At 41.4% G+C, this 18402-nt stretch overlaps 1 protein-coding gene across 1 annotated transcript; it reads left to right on the top strand.

Moving 5' to 3' along the window:
• The first annotated feature begins 2947 nt into the window (after positions 1–2947).
• LOC137955001 (uncharacterized) lies at positions 2948–3481 on the top strand. The gene has a single exon (XM_068801889.1). It carries the CDS (start codon positions 2948–2950, stop codon positions 3479–3481), a length of 534 nt encoding a protein of 177 aa, XP_068657990.1.
• The last annotated feature ends 14921 nt before the right edge of the window (positions 3482–18402 follow it).

Genomic DNA, 18402 nt, shown 5'->3' with positions numbered 1-18402 from the left:
CTGTCGTTTCGTTGAAGAGCATTGTATTCTACTTTCATGGCATCATGCCATTGGGAGTGTAAGAGCAAGTTATATGATATAGGCTAAGATGAATGTGTGACTACATGAGCTTGAAAAGATGAGGTAGCTGCCTTACATTTTGCTCTTGTCATCATAGGGTGATGGTTAGGTATTTTAGGTAGAGGATGAGATGAATAAGGTGGGTAAAAAGGAAGACCAATTTCAATATTACCAGAAGGTGGTGAGGAAGTTGGATAGGGTGTTGGACTTGGTAATTTTTTAGAGATTATTTTTTTATAAGGCTGAAGGGTTAGGAACATAGATTTTGTAAGAAGTTGATAGTAAAGGAGTAGTTGAAATTGTGGATGTTTCGTCTAATGGTTTGATAAAATCATTAACACTAAGAGGTTAGTAAGTAATTCTTAATTTTTTAGATAATCTATATGGAAAATGTCGAAGAGAAAGTATGGAAGAGTCTTACATGATTCTCACAATAAGAAGTCTTACAGAGCCACAATTATTATGGAAGGAGGTCTCACAGAAGAGTTTAAGTTAAAAGGTGTTTTAGTTATGTTATTCTTCTATTTTGTTGGGTTATTTAATGATGCTAGGACTTATCAATAAGTGTTAGAGTTTGGGTGAAATTGGGGCAAGGGTTGTTTAATTGTAATTGGACTCTACTACTTTCCTCTATTATAAATAGGGGTTCATGTACTCTAATTACATAAAGTCAATAAAGTTTTTCTCTTTTCCACAAATTCAATAGAAAACATGATTCATAAAAAACAACATGTTGAGTGATAAAAAATGTTGAGTGATGGACAAAAACATTGGTAACCTTTATAAGGATCATGACACCCAAAAATAAAAAAGAACGGGATCCAACTCTGCCAAATTGATGCCCGTATCACCAATTGGCCAAGACCTCAAACTAATGAACCATGGATTATAGGAATTCACTAAAACATCCTTCATCCTAAGTATTTTTTTTGGGATAAGTGTCCCTGGAGCTGCCATGAGATCAACCAAAAACTCCCTATAGCAAAACCGAAGTATTAACAATTGAAGGCAAAAATGAACTGTATTAAAGATACTGGAAGATAAGAAATACTAATGTTATAAAAATTACCAAATTTATAAGAATGCATGATATTTTTTTTAAAAAACAAAAGTAAATACACAATGTCTAGATATAACAAGGAGTATCAATAAGAAAAACATTCAATAGAGTAGACATAAAAGGAGTAGTATGCAAACATCTTAATAGAGGCGGAGTAGTGACCTCCCATTGTATAGTCCTAACCTACTACATTATCAGTCTTCAACTACCTTGACCAACTAAACTATCTGAAGCCCCTATGTTGAATGCAATATGGTATTGTGTTTGAATAAACAGTCAATAATTCAACAATTAAAAAGTAGAACCAACTGAATGTAGAGCAAAGCATTCATATATTCATCTAGCCTTCTTTCTTCGTAATTTTTTCCATTTTTACCCCTTTGGATAATGAGATAGTTTATAGGATAATAAGGAATCAATAATGTAGAGCGAGGAAGTCCAAATTGCGTTATAAATAAAGTGAAAGAATTCAATAAGACGAGATGTTAGTAACAACTTCTTAATTATGGCAATAATTTTTAGGATAGAAGATGTGTTAGAATTAAAGCCTAACCAAATAACTAGCAACTTAAGAGGTTTATTGTTCAACATTTAAGCCAATAGCACTTCTTAACTCTTACCAATGTGGGACTATTCCCACACAACAATATGAATGATTACTAACGGAGAAAATGAAAGCACCTTAATTAATAGACTATAATGGGAACCATCACGTCATCATTAAAAGGTTTATGAATTGACTTGTGAAAAGCTGCTTTCATGAATTTGGCAGCTTTTTTTTAATGAAAAGAGCATGCAAAAAATTAGTTTACAATGATTCAACAACAAAGAAAAGGACAAGACATGAAACAGATCTCAAAAGGTACAAAATCACTAGACACACAACATAACCTTTCATTATCCGACTTTATAATTGTTTACATACAAGTCCAGGCATATTTTGGTTATTTATGATATTTTCCACATTATATTTTTCTCTTATTTAGGGCTATTACATAGAGAATGTTGAATTTTATCTCTACTTACATTTTCAGTCAATTTAGACATGTATTTTAGGAGATGTAATTTTGAGTATTGAGGGGTATTTTTGTCCTTTTATAGATTTTCACTTAAACCCTGATTGTAGAGAAGTTGGACAGGCCTTTTTGGCTCGGATTCCAAGGTGGCAAAGTTGGTGATCTTCAAAAATTCTTTTTCCTCTTTTATTTTCTCCCCAAACCACATATTTTTCATCGTATCAACCAGTAACGCAAGTCTTGGCCAGGTTTCTTTCAATTTTATGAATCTTCTCTCCATTTTTAGCAATCTCCTTGAAGGTTTTTCCCTTTGGACTGGTAGGGTAAAGTTTCCAATTTTCTCTTTTCTTCCTACATTAGCCTATTGGAAAATGATTATTACTTCTATTTTATTGATTGTTGAGATTTAGAAGTGTTTGATGATCCAAATCAGTGAAAATTTCTCAAAATCTCCCTGCAACATCAACCCAATGCTTGCATCATCCTAGTTTCTTGCAATTAGGTCATTCTTTCATCGATTTATTTTCTCAATTATTAAAATTGAGTGAATTGGGTGGTGAATTACCCTAATAGAATTTGGTGTAGGCCCACTTGAAGCATATAAATTTGGGGAAAGTATTTCCCTTTGGTTAATTGATGCTCTATTGTACTGAATTGTTGTGTTTGGTGATATTTAATGGCTGATTACAGTACATAGATTGCTGTCCAGATGACTACAAAGAGCTCAGATGTGAAATTCTCTCAATCTATTCAGATAACTAGAATCCTTTTGAATGGATGGAATTATGTAAATTGGTTCAGATGAGTTTTGATGTATTTGAGGGCTATAAGAATAGCAAAATATATAACTGATGATCCTCCGGTGCCTGTTACTGAAGATTGGGTGGCAAAAGATAATTTAGTAATGACCCAGTTGGTCAACAGTATGGAATCCAGATTTAATGACCAGATTTTGAGTTGTAGTACTATTAAGGCAATGTGGACTACTTTGGCTTTCATTTTGTCTCATGAAATTAATTTGTCAAGGATCTATGAGTTACATGTGAAGTTTTATAATATGAAGCATGGAGGTAGATCAATGACAGATTATTTCACTGAGATTAGGGGACTACAACAGGAGATTAGAACATTCCATCCTTTTACTACGAATATTGAAGACATTCGTAAGAAAGAAAATCAGATTCAAGTAGCCCAGTTTTTGGATGATTTGGGGCTTAAGTATGATGCTATTAGAGCCCAACTGTTGGTCAATGAGGATGTGACCACCCTTGAGCAAGCCTTTAATAAAGTTCTACGAGTTGAAGGTGGAGTTGTAATAAGAATGAGTCAGGTCGAACTCTTTTAGAAGTAACTGCTCTTAACCTTTAGTCTTCTACTAGTTAGTTTCATAGTGGTAATGTTGGAAGCAGGCCCAAGCCCACATGACCAAGGAAGGCCTACACATCCAAGTGTGTTAGAATATGGGCACAAGCCCTAAAGATCAAGGACGGTCCACATATCCAAGAGATGTGGAAGATGGGCTCAAGGCCCTCAGACCAAGGAGAAGGCCCACATGCCCATCCAATGATGACATGAAGGTAATAAAGAGTCATCTCATAGAGATGACTTTGATGTAATTAGTTTAAGTTCTTGGGTATTATTGTAATTTTATATTTCTATCAATCTATAAATTGAGCTTAGGGGGAGGGTTATGACACAAGTCCATAACCTCTTCTTTCTCATGTTTTCTCCTAATGGGCCTCTCTCTCTTTTTCTCCATGGAGTCCTGAAAATCAACATGGTATCAGAGCATTGATTTTCAAGACTCGTACTTATGGTTTCATTTTAGAATTCCAAATATTTTTTTTCTTCTCGTTATCTTCTTCCATCCTTAATGAAAACAAAGCATGATAGATTTTGATGCCTACGATCTTCATTCTATCCTAAAACAAAGCTTGTCTCCCTGGATGTGTCCCATGGTCTGTGAGTGTGCTTGCCTGGAGGTCTGTAACCATATTTTGTTTTAGTGTTGGTGTAAATGGGTCTTGCACGTTGAACCATTAAAGTGCTACCTTCCTTGTCTTTGTTTCTGAAACCTGTTTCTTTTTTTACCATCACCATCTTAGCTACCTCTCTCTTCATCTATTTCTTCGTCTGGTAGAGTACTGCTCCTTCGAAGATGGGAGGTCTCATGGCTAGAAGTTTCCCTCTGTGTCTCAACGGATTGGAGGACTTTGGTCATGCAAATGATCCCATCAGAACTTTCTTTACTTCACCTGAAGTCATAAATGTTGTCTTGTCTTTTCCTTATGCGCCCTCAACTCCTATCACTTGCAACTATAGCATTGTGACATTAGACTTTGGATGGCGTCTTTCATATTGGAAATACCCAAATCGTGCAGCAGCGACACCCGGCCTGCATGGGGTAGAAAAACTGCATCGATTGACCGGCGTGCGGTCTTTGAAATGTTGCCACTCTGGAAGGAGCAAAGCTGGCTTAGAACAGACTCCAAACAGAAATAGCGGCTACCTATTACTCTAAAGAAAAACCCACCCTAGGAACTAGACAGCATCAATTGGCCATCATACGAGAGACTTTGTTTCCTCCTAAATGGCACTGACGTAACCGATGCAAAAGCCATCACTGAGGAGGAATTCAAGTTCCAAACAGAGCCCATCGTTGGAATTTTTTCCGAAGCATGTCTGCCACTGGACTGATTTATTTCCGAAAGTCTCTTGCTAGTTTGTCTCCTTGCTCCAACTCCATTGCCATTTATAGAGATTCATCGGTTGCTACTGTTATCTTTATTTTTCGGAAAGTCTCGTGGTTGTCATCCCAAAATTTCCTGCTATCAGATAGTATCTCCATATCTGCCATACCTATTGAGGAAACTCAAATGGAAACCCCTTTGATAGGTATTCTCCCTAGCCATGGACGCTTCTTTTTTGGTATTTCATTTTTCGGCTGCTACTCCGGGATCTTCAGTTCAATCAATGTTGTCCAGCTCTGTTCGGAAGTGAGCAAGAAGAAGCATTGTTGCCAAATTCCCTAAGTTAGGAAACGGTGTTTAATCGAGCACCGATTTTTTACTGAGATCAAGACCGGGCCAAGTTAACCCCACGACCCTTGGGTTAATTGCTTCTACTTCTTCCTGCTTGGGTTAACTCGAGCCAACTCAATCCAGGTCAACTTGGTTTGGGTCAACTCGGATTCGGGTCAACCTGACTCGGCCCACTTATTTTCTCCCTCTGTGATACATGTTCGGATCCTGGTTTGTATACCTATTTCTTTCATGACTCGGCTATATTGGTTTAATATTTGACCCGGCTCAACTCGGCCCCTTTTCTCCGATTGGATAATTATCTTGTATTATTATTCGGTTCCAACATACTTTTTGGTGCAACGTTCTTATTTAGTGATGGACTATCTGTGGATTATTTTACAGGTGATTTTTAAGGATTATTTGGTACGTGTTATTGAGCCAAGGCCTATTTCAATTGCTGCTATCGTGTCTCTTTGGCTGAGACATTATTATTGAAGGACTTCCCAGTTGCTAACTATTGTCAGCATTGGTTATTTTGATGAAGAAGAAAGCACATGGTGGCCCCATATTATTATCTTCTAGGTGATTATCCATTATCCCCTTAATTTGTATTTATTACTCCTACCATTTGAGAAGGAACACGGTGTCCTATGGAGGAACATGGTGATGAAGGGGTTTTATTACACTTCTGAGCAATGCCTATAAACCCACTACCTAAAGGAGTGTGACCGATATCCAGGATGAGTTATTTGACTGGAGTATGGAGCATGTCTTAAGGTTAGGAGTGATTTTACTCTCACTTATATTATGCCAGCTACGCCTACTGAAAGAGACAACCAACATGAGGGGGAGGGTGTTATGGACTCCATAGAATCCCAAGTTAGCAACAGACGTAGGAATTAAATTATGCTATTTCCCCTTGCATGTATGTTGAATTTTGTTTGGTTTGGTTTGAATGTAATTTTGCGTGAACCATGTGACCCATGGGTTTGAGTGATAATTTCGTCCCCAAACCTATTTGTTTGGACAAAGAGCTGAATGAAGATTAAGCATTGAATCATTTAGTTTTAGCCAGGTCGGATTCTCCCTCAGAGGTGCAGGTCGAGCTTCCTTAGGGCTCAATCCATTTCCACCAGTACACGTTCCAAGAACTGGAGTTCTCTTCCAGCGTATCTGGAGGGAAGAGACGGAAGAAGGGTGAAAAGATCCATGGCCTGGGAAGATCCCAACATCTTGGTATCAGACAGGTCCACCCTTGGGGAGTCCTCTTCCTTAGAGGATTTGCGTCAACTGATTGAGAAAAATCATCAGAACACATAGGCTCAATATCAATCCATTGACGAGGTTCGTCAGACCACTGTTGACCTGCTTTCAGCCATGGCAGCCACGGATGCATCAATCCAGCTCCTCCTCCGGCGACTGGAGGACAGTGGGCTTCGAGCGCAACCGCCGGGAAGCTATACACCACCGGCAGAGTACCACCCACCACAGCTGCACCACCCACATCCCCCATTGGGACCTCACGCTACTACCCCTAATTCGGTTCCCAGGTATATGAAATTGGACTTCCCTACATTTGATGGGTCTAAGGACCCCTTGATCTGGTTACACCGATGTGACCAGTTCTTTTACCATAAAAAACACTGGCAGATGACCGGGTGCAGTTGGTCGCATTCCATATGCTCGATGAAGCGTTTCTATGGTTCTACCAATTAAAAAATGAACATCTGGTTCTTGATTGGGATGTATTTAAACAATCTTGCATGATGAGGTTTTGTCCTCCAGCAAGTAGCAATCTGTTGGGCAAATTGGTGAATTTGAAACAGACTGGCACAATTGAAGTGTACCAAAAGATCTTCCAGGAACGCTTGGACAGAGCCAGTACCAATGTCAAGCCCTCCCAGTATGTTAACCTCTTTATTGCCGGCTTGACAGAGGCCCTATATCTGGAGGTTGAATTACATGAACCTAGAGATTTGGACCAGGCTATGCACTTGGGTAGGACAATTGATACTAAACAACAAGTTCTGAAGGAATCCCTTGTTCGAAGACCAGCTTGGCCAAGCAGGGCGACTACCACTGCACCCTCACCCTATTCAGGGCCTCCACGTAGTAGACACAATGCAGCTCCACATGCAGAGAGTTCTTCCTCCACGCCAACAGTACCATACATAAAAAAAATTGAATAGACAAGAGATGGAAAATAGGAGGGCAAGGGTCTTTGTTTTAATTGTGATGAACAGTATGTCCAGGGTCACATATGCAAGATATTATTCAATGTGCTTCTCTATGAGGATACTGAGGAAATACTCCCAGACGAAGACAGTGTTGAGACAGAACAAGATGCCCCAGCGATTTCACTCCATGCCATGACTGGCATGCACAGTTCCAACACAATGCAAGTTTGGGCCAAGTTGCACCATCTACAGTTACAAGCCTTAGTTGACTCTGGCAGCACACACAACTACATAAGTCAGCTAGCAGCAGAATAGCTTGGGTTGGTAATCAAGCAGAAAATAGGCCTCTCAGTCACAGTGGCCAATGGGGCCAAAATCGCCAGTGTGGGTATCTCTACAGCCACCCCCTTTTGTATTGAGGGCCACTCCTTTATTGCCGATTTCTTGGTGATTCACTGACAGGATTTGATTTGGTACTCAGAGTTAAATGGCTCCAAATGTTGGGGCCTATCTTGTGAGATTTTCAGGCCCTGACCATCACCTTCATAGAGGGCTAGCATCAGATCACCTTGCATGGCACACATGCTACTGTGCTCTGTACACTTTAGGCAGTTCAGGTCCAGAGCCCCGACCACTATAAGTTATCTCAATTACTTACAGACTTTCAAGATTTATTTCAGGAACCTACTGCTCTTCCGCCTATTCGCCATTGTGATCACCGCATCAGATTGAAACTGGGGACAAAACCTCTGGTGGTTTGGCCTTACCGTTACCCCTACTTACAGAAGGATGAAATTGAGAGACAGTCCCAAAATATGCTCGCCCAGGGAATTATTCAGCCCAACAGGTCTCCTTTCTCACCCCCAGTGTTACTGGTAAAAAAACATGACAAGTCCTGGAGATTTTGTGTGGACTACAGGCAGCTCATTGCTAACACAATTAAAGACAAATTTCTCATTCCCGTGGTGGATGAGCTGTTAGATGAGTTACATGGTGCCACTATATTTACAAAGTTGGACTTGAAGTCAGGTTATCATCAGATTAGAGTTCATCCTTCATATGTAGAGAAGACCACGTTCCTTACGCACCATGGGCATTTCGAGTTCCTAGTGATGCCCTTTGGTCTCTCCAATGCGCCATCCACTTTCGAGGCCCTCATGAATGAGGTATTTATCTCTATCTTACAAAAATATGTTCTAGTCTTTTTTGATGGTATATTGGTGTATAGGAAATATTGGGATGAGCACCTTCAGCACCTTCACAGGGTATTTACTCTCCTACATTCACATCATTTGGTTTTATACAAGTCCAAATGTTCTATGGGCACACCCAAGGTGGCATACTTGGGCCACATTATTTCCGCAGTTGGGGTGAAGGTTGACCAAAGCAAGATTCAGGTCATCACAAACTGGCCTCCTTGCATATCCATCACAGCGTTAAGGGGATTTTTGGGCCTTGCTGGTTATTACAGAAAATTTATTCACGGCTATGGATAGATTGTAGTGCCACTCAACAATCTCCTCAGGAAAAATGCTTTCAGCTGGTCCGAGCCAGCGGATCATTCTTTTCAGCAGTTGAAGGCAGCCTTATCTTCAGCGCCGGTTTTGCAGTTACCGGACTTTGATGAGTTGTTTGTAGTGGAATACGATGCTTCGGGCAGGGATATAGGTGCAATGTTACAGCAACAAGGCCACCTGATCGCTTATTTCAGCCGATAGTTTGGCCAACACCATCACAAACTCACGGCTTATGAAAGGGAATTGATCGGTTTAGCTAAAGCCATCCAACATTGGAGGCCCTATCTCTGGGGGCGCCCATTTCTTATTCGGGCCGATCATTCAAGCTTGAAGTATCTTCTTGAGCAACGTCTCACCACCTTTCCTTAGCAGCACTGATTGAGTAAACTGATGGGGTTTGACTTTACCGTTGAGTATAAACCTGGCAGTCTAAATGTCGGGGTCGATGCCTTGTCTCGCCGGGACATTCCAGAGCCACAATTGCATGCTATCAGTCATCCCAGAAGTCTTTTGTTGGACTATATTAGGAAGGAGACACATCAGCATCCAGAACTCATTGCCTTATATCATGATATTCAGCAAGGGACCTCGGATAGCCATTGGACGATCCAGGATCGTCTTATCCTGTTCAACAATAGGATTTTTCTGCACCCCACCTCGCCACTCATTACCAACATCTTAACCTCTTTCCATGATAGTACACATGAGAGCAGACAGAAAACATATTTCCGCCTCAGTCGTGAATATTTTTGGAAGGGTATGAAGAGAAGTGTAACAGAGTATGTGGCAACTTATCAAACTTGTCAATGGAACAAGGCCAAATCATTAAGTCCAACATGGTTGCTCCAACCTCTTCAGCTACCCTCATAGGTATGGTCAGATATTTCTATTGACTTCATTGATGGCCTTCCCACCTCTTCAGACAAATCCGTTATATTTTTAATGGTTGACTGCGTCTCCAAGTATGGCCATTTCCTTCATTTGGTGCATCCCTACACAGCAGCTCATGTGGCTCAGCTCTTCATGGATAATATTGTCCAGTTACATGGGCTGCCTGCGTCTATTACCAGTGACAGGGATGCCATCTTCACCAGTTTTTTCTGGAAAGAACTCTTTAAGCTGCAAGGCACCAAATTGGCGTTCTCTTCCGCCTACCACCCGCAAACTGATGGACAGACCGAGGTGGTCAACAGGCCGCTTGAGTTGTATCTCCTTGTTTTATGGGGGACTCACCTAAATGGTGGGTTCAGTGGCTGGCACGAGCCGAATTCTATTATAACACATCCTACCACAACGCTCTCGGCACTACTCCGTTCAAGGTAGTGTATGGTAGAGATCCGCCTCGGTTTTTATCGTATGAACCAAGTGCATCCAAGGTTGCCACCTTGGACCAGGCTTTAGCAGAAAGGGATGTCATGCTCAGTGAGGTACGTAGTCATCTCCAGGAGTCCCAACAGGCCATGAAACTCTTTTATGATAAGAAGCACCAGGTCGTCTTCCTCTCTCCAGGGGATTATGTGTGGCTATGTCTCCAACATTACCGACAGCTTTCATTGACAGCCTCCAAACGTCACAAACTCTTACCAAATTATTATGGGCCCTTTCAGGTGCTGGACCGCATTGGCACAATCACCTACCATTTGCAGCTTCCACCAGGAGCCAAGATCCATAATGTGTTTCATGTCTCCCAATTGAAGGCCTTCCAGGGAGACTCCCCATTCCTATACACACCTTTGCCACCGCTACATGAGGTTCGGGTCCTTTCTACTCCAGCGCAGGTGTTGCAGGCTCACCGCATTCAGGGCGATTGGGAGGTTCTAGTGCAGTGGGCTGATACTGACCCCATTGACACTACATGGGAGCCCTTAGCCGCTTTCAGGACTCTCTACCCCTCTTTCGAGCTTGCGGACAAGCTCTTTCTCCAGGAGGGGGTGATGTTATGAACTACATAGCATCCCGAGTTATCAACAAACGTAGGATTTAAATTATGCTATTTCCCTTTGCATGTATGTTGAATTTGGTTTGGTTTGGTTTGAATGTAATTTTGCGTGAACCATGTGACCCATAAGTCTGAGTTTTAATTTTGTCCCCAAACCTATTTATTGGGACAAATAGCTGAATGAAGATTAAGCATTGAATCATTTAGTTTTAGCTAGGTCGGATTCTCCCTCAGAGGTCCAGGTCGAGCCTCCTCAGGGCTCAATCCATTTCCACCATTACAAGTTCCAAGAACAGGAGTTCTCTTCTAGCGTCAACAGCCAATCTGGAGGGAAGAGAGGGAAGAAGGGTGACAATATCTATGGCCCGGGAAGATCCCAATAGAGGTTTGGAAGATATGGTGGACTATCACTTCAAATAGGAAGATCCTATTGTCAAGAAGGATTCCCGACAGTGAAGCAAGACCACAGAGTGGCGATGGCCAGAGTTCACGCTTTGGTTTCTCGGGAGCTAAGATGACATTCATCAGACAGTAGCTGACGGTACAGTAAGAGCTCTAAGCTCTTACGGCGGTGAATGGAACCACCACCACCTCACGGGATGGACCGAACAGTACAGATGGTGAGCATCATGCTCTCTGGACTCTCGGCGAAGAGGACGGCGGGTGAAGATGAATAGTCTCAGAAAATACTCTCTTGCCTTTCTCTCTCTTCATTAGCTATTTAAGCTTAGGTTTAAGAGGTTAGTACATAATCCAAATTATACAACAATTATAATCAGAAATTCTACCTCAATTATAATGCAAGATATCGTAACATCCCCCCTCAAATTGATGTTGGTTAGTCAATCAACAACAATTTATCAACCATAAAATTATGCCGCGGTTGAGACAATGCTTTGGTGAAGACATCAGCCACTTGAAGATCCGAAGAGATGTACGGAAGAGATATTATCCAGTGCTCCAAGTGTCGCAGATAGAGTGAAAGTCAACCTCAACGTGCTTAGTGCGCTCATGGAAAATAGGATTGGTCGCAATCTGAATAACACTAGTATTATCAACATGAAGGGGTGTAGGGGAGGTCTGAGGAAACTAGAGCTCAGCAAGAAGACCGCGGAGCCAAATAACTTCATAGCACGCAGTAGACATGATGCGATACTCCGCTTCGATAGATGACTTGGACACCCGGTCCTGTTTCTTACATATCCAAGAAATCAGTGCATCCCCTAAAAACATACACCAACCTGTAGTAGAACGACAAGCATCGGGGCACCCTTTCCAATCAGCATCACTGTATGCAACCAATCGAAGCTCGGAACCGGTAGGAAAGAAGAATCCACGAGTAGAGGACCCGCTCAGATAGCGGATGATACGCCAACCGCAAGATGAAGGTATCAAGGAGATGATATAAACTGACTGACCTGATGAATTGCATAGGAGATGTCCAGATGAGTAGTGGTCAACTATATAAGACTCCCTACCAAACGGTGATAGAGTCTCATATCTTCAAGGAGAGTCCCTTCATCTTTTTTTATATTTGACATTGACCTCCATAGGGGTAGCCACAGAAGATGTGTCCTCCAACCTAGCGAATGTAACAAGATATTGAATATACTTATGCTGGTTTAACCAAATACTAGTGGATTTGTGACATACCTCTAGCCCTAACAAATACATGAGTTGCCAAAGATCTTTCATATGAAATGTGGTATGTAGCACCTGCTGTAGCTTGGTAATCAGTCTATAGTCAGTGCCAGTATTAATGATGCCATCCACATAAACCTGAAGAATGACCATGCCCACAACAGACTTATGATAGAAAAGAGATTAATCATACTGACTTTTTGTAAACCTGTGGACAATAAGTGTGCCAGGAAATTTCTCAAACCAAGACCGGGGGGACTTGCTTTTGCCCATAATGAGGACAATGAAGCTTGCAAACTAGATCAGGAGAGCAGGTAGTCACACCCGAGGGGAGCTTCATGTATACATTTTCCTGGAGGTCACCTTGGAGAAAGTCATTCTTCACATTCATCTGATGCAGTGGTTAGGACTGAGAGGCTGCAATGGCTAATATAGTATGGACCATGGTCATCTTGGCAACCGGCAAAAATTTTTCCTCATAATCGATCCCATATTCCTACCTGTTCTCCAGGGCCACAAGGCGGGCTTTGTACCTAACCAATGATCCATCTGAACGCAACTTGATAGAGAATACCCATTTACTCCCAAGAGGCCGAATAGTAGGAGGGCAAGTCACAATGTCCCAAATGTGATTTTCTTCGAGCGCTTGTAGTTCTGTTTGCATTGCCTTTTGCCAACATTCATGTGCCATAGCCTGTTTATAGATAGAAGGAAAGGAAATAGAAGACAAAGTAGCTACAAGTGATACAGGAGAGGGGAAACCATACCTTGCAGGAGAGTAAGAACGACTCGTGGATCTGCAAAGAGTGATGGGATCAGGAGCAGAGGGAAGATCAGGAGCAAGCACCAGGTTAGGATGGGGAGGGGGCATCAATGCGTTGGGGTGAGGCTCATCAAAGCTCGACAGGCTAGACATAGATGCAGAAGGCAGTGTAACTTGAGAGGGAAAGAAATATTGATTTTCAAAGAAGACCACATTCTGAGAAATACAGACTTGACACACCTGGGGATCATAGCAAACATAGCCCTTTTGAGAAATGACATACCCAAGAAATGCACACATAACTGATTGGGTTGTAAGTTTATGTCATTCATGATCAGGTAGATTCACAAAACAAACATAACTGAACGTCCGAAGATCAGTGTAGGATGGAGAATAACCAAATAATTTAACAAATGGAAAGACATGATGCAAGGTAAGCGAGGGCAAGCTTTTGATTAAATGGACGGAGGTAGAGAGATCTTCACACCAAAACCGAGGAGGAACAAATGATTCAATGAGAAGGGTGCGGACCATATCAAGAAGGTGACGATTTTTCCGCTCAACAATGCCATTTTGTTGTGGTGTCAAGTGACACGAACGCTGAGAGATAATGCCTTTGCTTTGAAGAAATTCCTAGAATTCAACCGACATGTACTAGCCTCCAGAGTCAGAGCGTAGTAGTTTAATGTGAGGAGAGAACTATGTTTCAAAGAGTGCAAGGAACCTCTTAAAAATGACAAAAACTTCAGATTTAGCCCGTAAGAAGTAGACTCAGGTAAATCGACTAAAATCATCATTAAAGGTGACAAAGTACTTATTTTGTGCATGCGAGACAACAAGAGCAATTCCCCAGACATCACTATGAATAAGGTCAAAGCAATGGGAGGCATGTGAGGCATGATGAGGAAATGGTAGAACTTTACTTTTGCCAAGTTTGCATGATGAACAGTCAAAATAAGTATCAAGAGAAGTGTATTCTTGATTGCCTAATAAACCCGATTTAAGACAACCGAGTTTGGGTGGCCTAGACATCTATGCCACATCTTAGTGCCAGAGCCAACAACATTACAGGAAAAAGAAAGTACAAGAGAATATGGAATAAAGGTGGAGAAAAAGACTTTAAGTGGAAATAGCCTGCCCACTTTAGGCCCCTTCACTATCACCTTCCTCGATGATAGATCCTGCACAACACAGCCAGAGCGAGAAAATTGAACATTATAATTTTTATCAACCAGTTGACCAACGGATAGAAGGTTTGTCAATAGGCCACGGGACACAAAGACATCAGTTAAAGAATGAGAGAGATCATCAATAGCACTGGTAGGCAGAGTGTTGCCATCAGCAGTATTGATGTGCAGGTTGCCATCATACTTTTTGACATTTGAAAGAGACACTACATTGTTGGTCATGTGGTTAGAGGCACCAAAATCAAAATACCATGGCTGAGTAAAGATTTTCGGCTTAACTGAGATACCACAAGTAGAAAAAGTAGATATGATCATCTGTTGTACCATTTCAGGGGTGAGAGTGGTCAAACTTGTAGGTGCTGGAGAAATCGAAAGTGAGTGACGGGGACGGCAATCGGCAATGCTGTAGAACTAGAAGTACCAGTGGAGGCATGATAAGTTGTATTATTCTTCTTTTCAGGGCGAGTAGGGCAAGTTGCGATGAGATGACCCATCTTCTTGTAGTAGTTACAAGACTTCTTGAGGCATTCCCGAGCAAAGTGACCATATGCCTTGCAATGGAAGCACTGAACAGAACTCATGTCCCGGCCCTTAATTTTCCCTTGTGCTACATAAGCGACTGGAGCTGAGATACCAGTTTGGACTCGATGTTCCATCCCGGCCTGAGTAGCAAGGTGCTGCTCTTCCCTCAGAAGTTCACTCAAATAGGCATCCAATGATAGCACTGGATGACAATTCATTAGATGTGATTGAGCAATCTCAAATTCGGGATGTAGCTTCATCAAGAATTGGTCTCGTTTACGGGTTTCATGTACGACTTGTACTACATAGAGAGCAGCAACCAGGACATTCTCATTAACAATATCAGTGTAGTCTGCCCACAGATTTTGGAAGCCCAAGAAATTTTCTTCAATGGAATGTCCTCCTTGTGTGAAATTTTCCATTTCATATTCGACTTGAAATCACCGCGCCACACTGATTTGGTGATAAACCTTGTGGAGGTAGTTCCACGTATCTGATGCAGTTTTGTAAGGCCTCAGATTAAGGACTAGATGAGGCTCAATGGAACCAAGTATCCAGGTCATGACTCTAGCATCCATGGTAGTCCATTTTGACAACGCTTCAGTTCACGAGGTACCGGATCACTCCCATCAATATGACTCCATAAGTCTTTTCCCATGAGAAATAGCCAGAACTGAAATTCCAAAACACTATAGTTCTTACCCGTGAACTGAATAGGAATGAAATCTAACTTGTCTGTTGACATGTTAAGACCGAAATTTTGCTGAGAGTTTCAAAAATACCACCCCTCGGCCAACAAATTCCAGGTCTACCCCTACAATTTCAAAAATTCGAAATCTGCCCCCTCAATTTCAAAAATTCCAAATCTGCCCCCATAGTTTCAAAAAATTCAAAATATGCCCCCAAAATTTCAAAAAGTTCCAAACCGGCGCCCACAATTTTTGAAAATTACAGAAACTACCTTATGCAAATAATTGAATTTCAAACTGAGGAAAAAAAATTTCGGACAATGTCGAAAAAAAACTAACGTGTCCGCTCTTCTTTTTCGGCGAGGGACACTCGAAGATCGAACAGAGATTCTGACCACTCCTCTGAGCTCAGACTTTGTTTTCCAACCACCCCCGAGAGCTCTGCCCAACTCTGAGTTTTTGGACAACAGCTTGTCAGATAGAGGTTCGACGGGCAGAGATCTCTTCTGGTGGAGGTGATTTGATAACTCTTCGGATGGAACCAGCTCTGATACCATGTCAAGAAGGATTCCCTAAAGTGAAGCAAGACCACATAGTGGCGACGGCCAGAGTTCATGCTCTTGTTTCTCGGGAGCGAAGACAACATTCATCGGACAGCAATTGACGATCCATCGAGAGCTCTAAGCTCTTACAGTGGTGGACGGAACCACCACCACCTCACGGGACTGATAGAACAGTCCAGACGGAGAGCGTTACGCTCTCTAGACTCTTGGCGAAGAGGACAATGGGAGAAGATGAAAAGTCTCAGAAAATACTCTCTTGCCTTCCTGTCTCTTCTTAGCTATTTAAGCTTAGGTTTAAGAGGTTATTACAAACTGGCCCATGGGCCCAATACAATGCCTACTCTAAATACCAAATTTATATAATCCAAATTATACAACAATTATAATAAGAAATTCTATCTAAATTAAAATTCAAGATATCGTTATACCTATACACCATTTGCAGCAAGCTGGGCATTCATGATTTTTTCTCACCCCCCAACTTGAGGGGGAGAGTTGGAAGATGGGCTAAAGCTCACACGACCAAGGAAGGCCCACACATCCAAGAGATGTGGAAGATGGGCTTTAGGCCCACAGACCAAGGAGAAGACCCACAGGCCTATACGGTGATGATAGGATGGTAAATAAATATTCATCTCATAGAGATGGCATTTATGTAATTAGATTAAGTTCTATGGGTATTATTATAATATTATTGTTTCATCAACATATAAATTGAGCTTCGGGGGAGGATTAGGACACAAGTCCATAACCTCTTCTTCCCCCTATTTTCTCATAATGGGTCTTTCTCTCTTTTTCTCCATGAGATAAATCCATGGAGTCCTGAAAATCAACAAGTAATAATAGAGGAAGAGGTCGCTCTTACTCTACCCATCATCGTGGCCAAAAATGATTGGGACGATTGAAAATGCAGTGGAAATTTTGGTAAGCCTACCAGGGCCAATTCTATAGTCATAGATAAGGAGTCCTCACACACTGGATCCTATGAGGATAATCCGTAGCTATTACAATGACTGGGTCAACTGATTGCTTCATCTACTACTTCTCAAATTACCGAGAATCCTTCTTCCTCAGTGAGTGCCACGATGGCAAGTATAGGTATGAATGCACTGAATGTGTCTCATTCCCCTTCTTGGATCATTGATTTAGGAGCTTCTACACACATATCAATAGGAGAAGGAGAAGAAGAGTCTGGAATGCAGAGTAATGTGGCACATAGATCATCAAAGCTGAGAATAGCAACGATGCTAAGGAGTTGACTTTTAGCAACTTCGAGATATGGCTTAATGTTTGGTAGGTAAATGGCAGTGGTTCTTGTCTTGGACAGAGATATTGGTGGAGGTAGACTGAGCTAGCTTCCATTCTTGAAGAAGGCATCTAAAATGAGCCAAATATTCATGGACATTTTCTCCTTGTTTAGTTTTGAACATTCTTTTGTGAATATCATATGGCTTGTGTAAGTTGTCATAGCTAGAGTACAACTTATCACATGTCTCCCAAATTTGTTTGGATGTCTCGAGATGAATAAAATTATTGGAGACAGGTTCTTTCATGTTGTTGATGAGCCAACTAATTACAAAAGTATCATTTTTTAACCCCTTAGTATAAGAAAAATCCTCTTCATCAATGGGTGGCCCAAGTTTGGTGAGGTGACCAAGTAGATCCCTTGTTATAAGGAACCATTGAACTGATGTAGACGAGCTCAAGACATTTGATATCCCTTGCAAGGGTATGGTAGTAATATTGAGGGTATCAATCTTGTTACCCATGTATTGTTCAGCCATAAGAGGCAATTCAAGGGTAATAATGTACTCAGATTTGAAGTAGCCTAAGTAAGCTGCTTAGAGATTAAGGCCAGCCAAGACTAGCTCGGGTAGATGGGAGGAGAACCCGAGCTTATCAAGTCTTTAGGCAAGGAGGGAACCCTCTTAGGCCAGTCAACTTTCTGACCAAAAATTTATATAAATAATTCTCTTGTCTTCCTTGTAGAGAATAGAAAAAATCAAACAATAAGCTTGAGATCAAGTAAGGTAAGGTAGCAATTCCGAATTAGATCTTTCCAAGATCATTCCAAAAATATATTTGACTCCATCTTGGGATAAACCAGTATATATTCAGTTCTTCATAAATTGGGCAAGATATAATTGATAAAAAAATAAAACAAAATCAGGCCTAATCAAGAAGATATTGTAAACTCTTTAGACACATAAATCTTTCTTCAAATGGATTGGCGTCAACTAGCCAC

The sequence above is a fragment of the Aristolochia californica genome, unplaced genomic scaffold, assembly GCF_029961685.1.
Source record: "Aristolochia californica isolate CCGP_79_NKW_82.1479 unplaced genomic scaffold, dmAriCali1.0.hap1 SCAF_2, whole genome shotgun sequence".
Lineage (NCBI taxonomy): Eukaryota > Viridiplantae > Streptophyta > Magnoliopsida > Piperales > Aristolochiaceae > Aristolochia > Aristolochia californica.
This window is presented reverse-complemented; position numbering and strand designations above follow the sequence as displayed.

Bases quoted from the DNA above. Each gene is read 5' to 3' on its own strand.
- LOC137955001 (XM_068801889.1), top strand. From the start codon at position 2,948: ATGTATTTGAGGGCTATAAGAATAGCAAAATATATAACTGATGATCCT.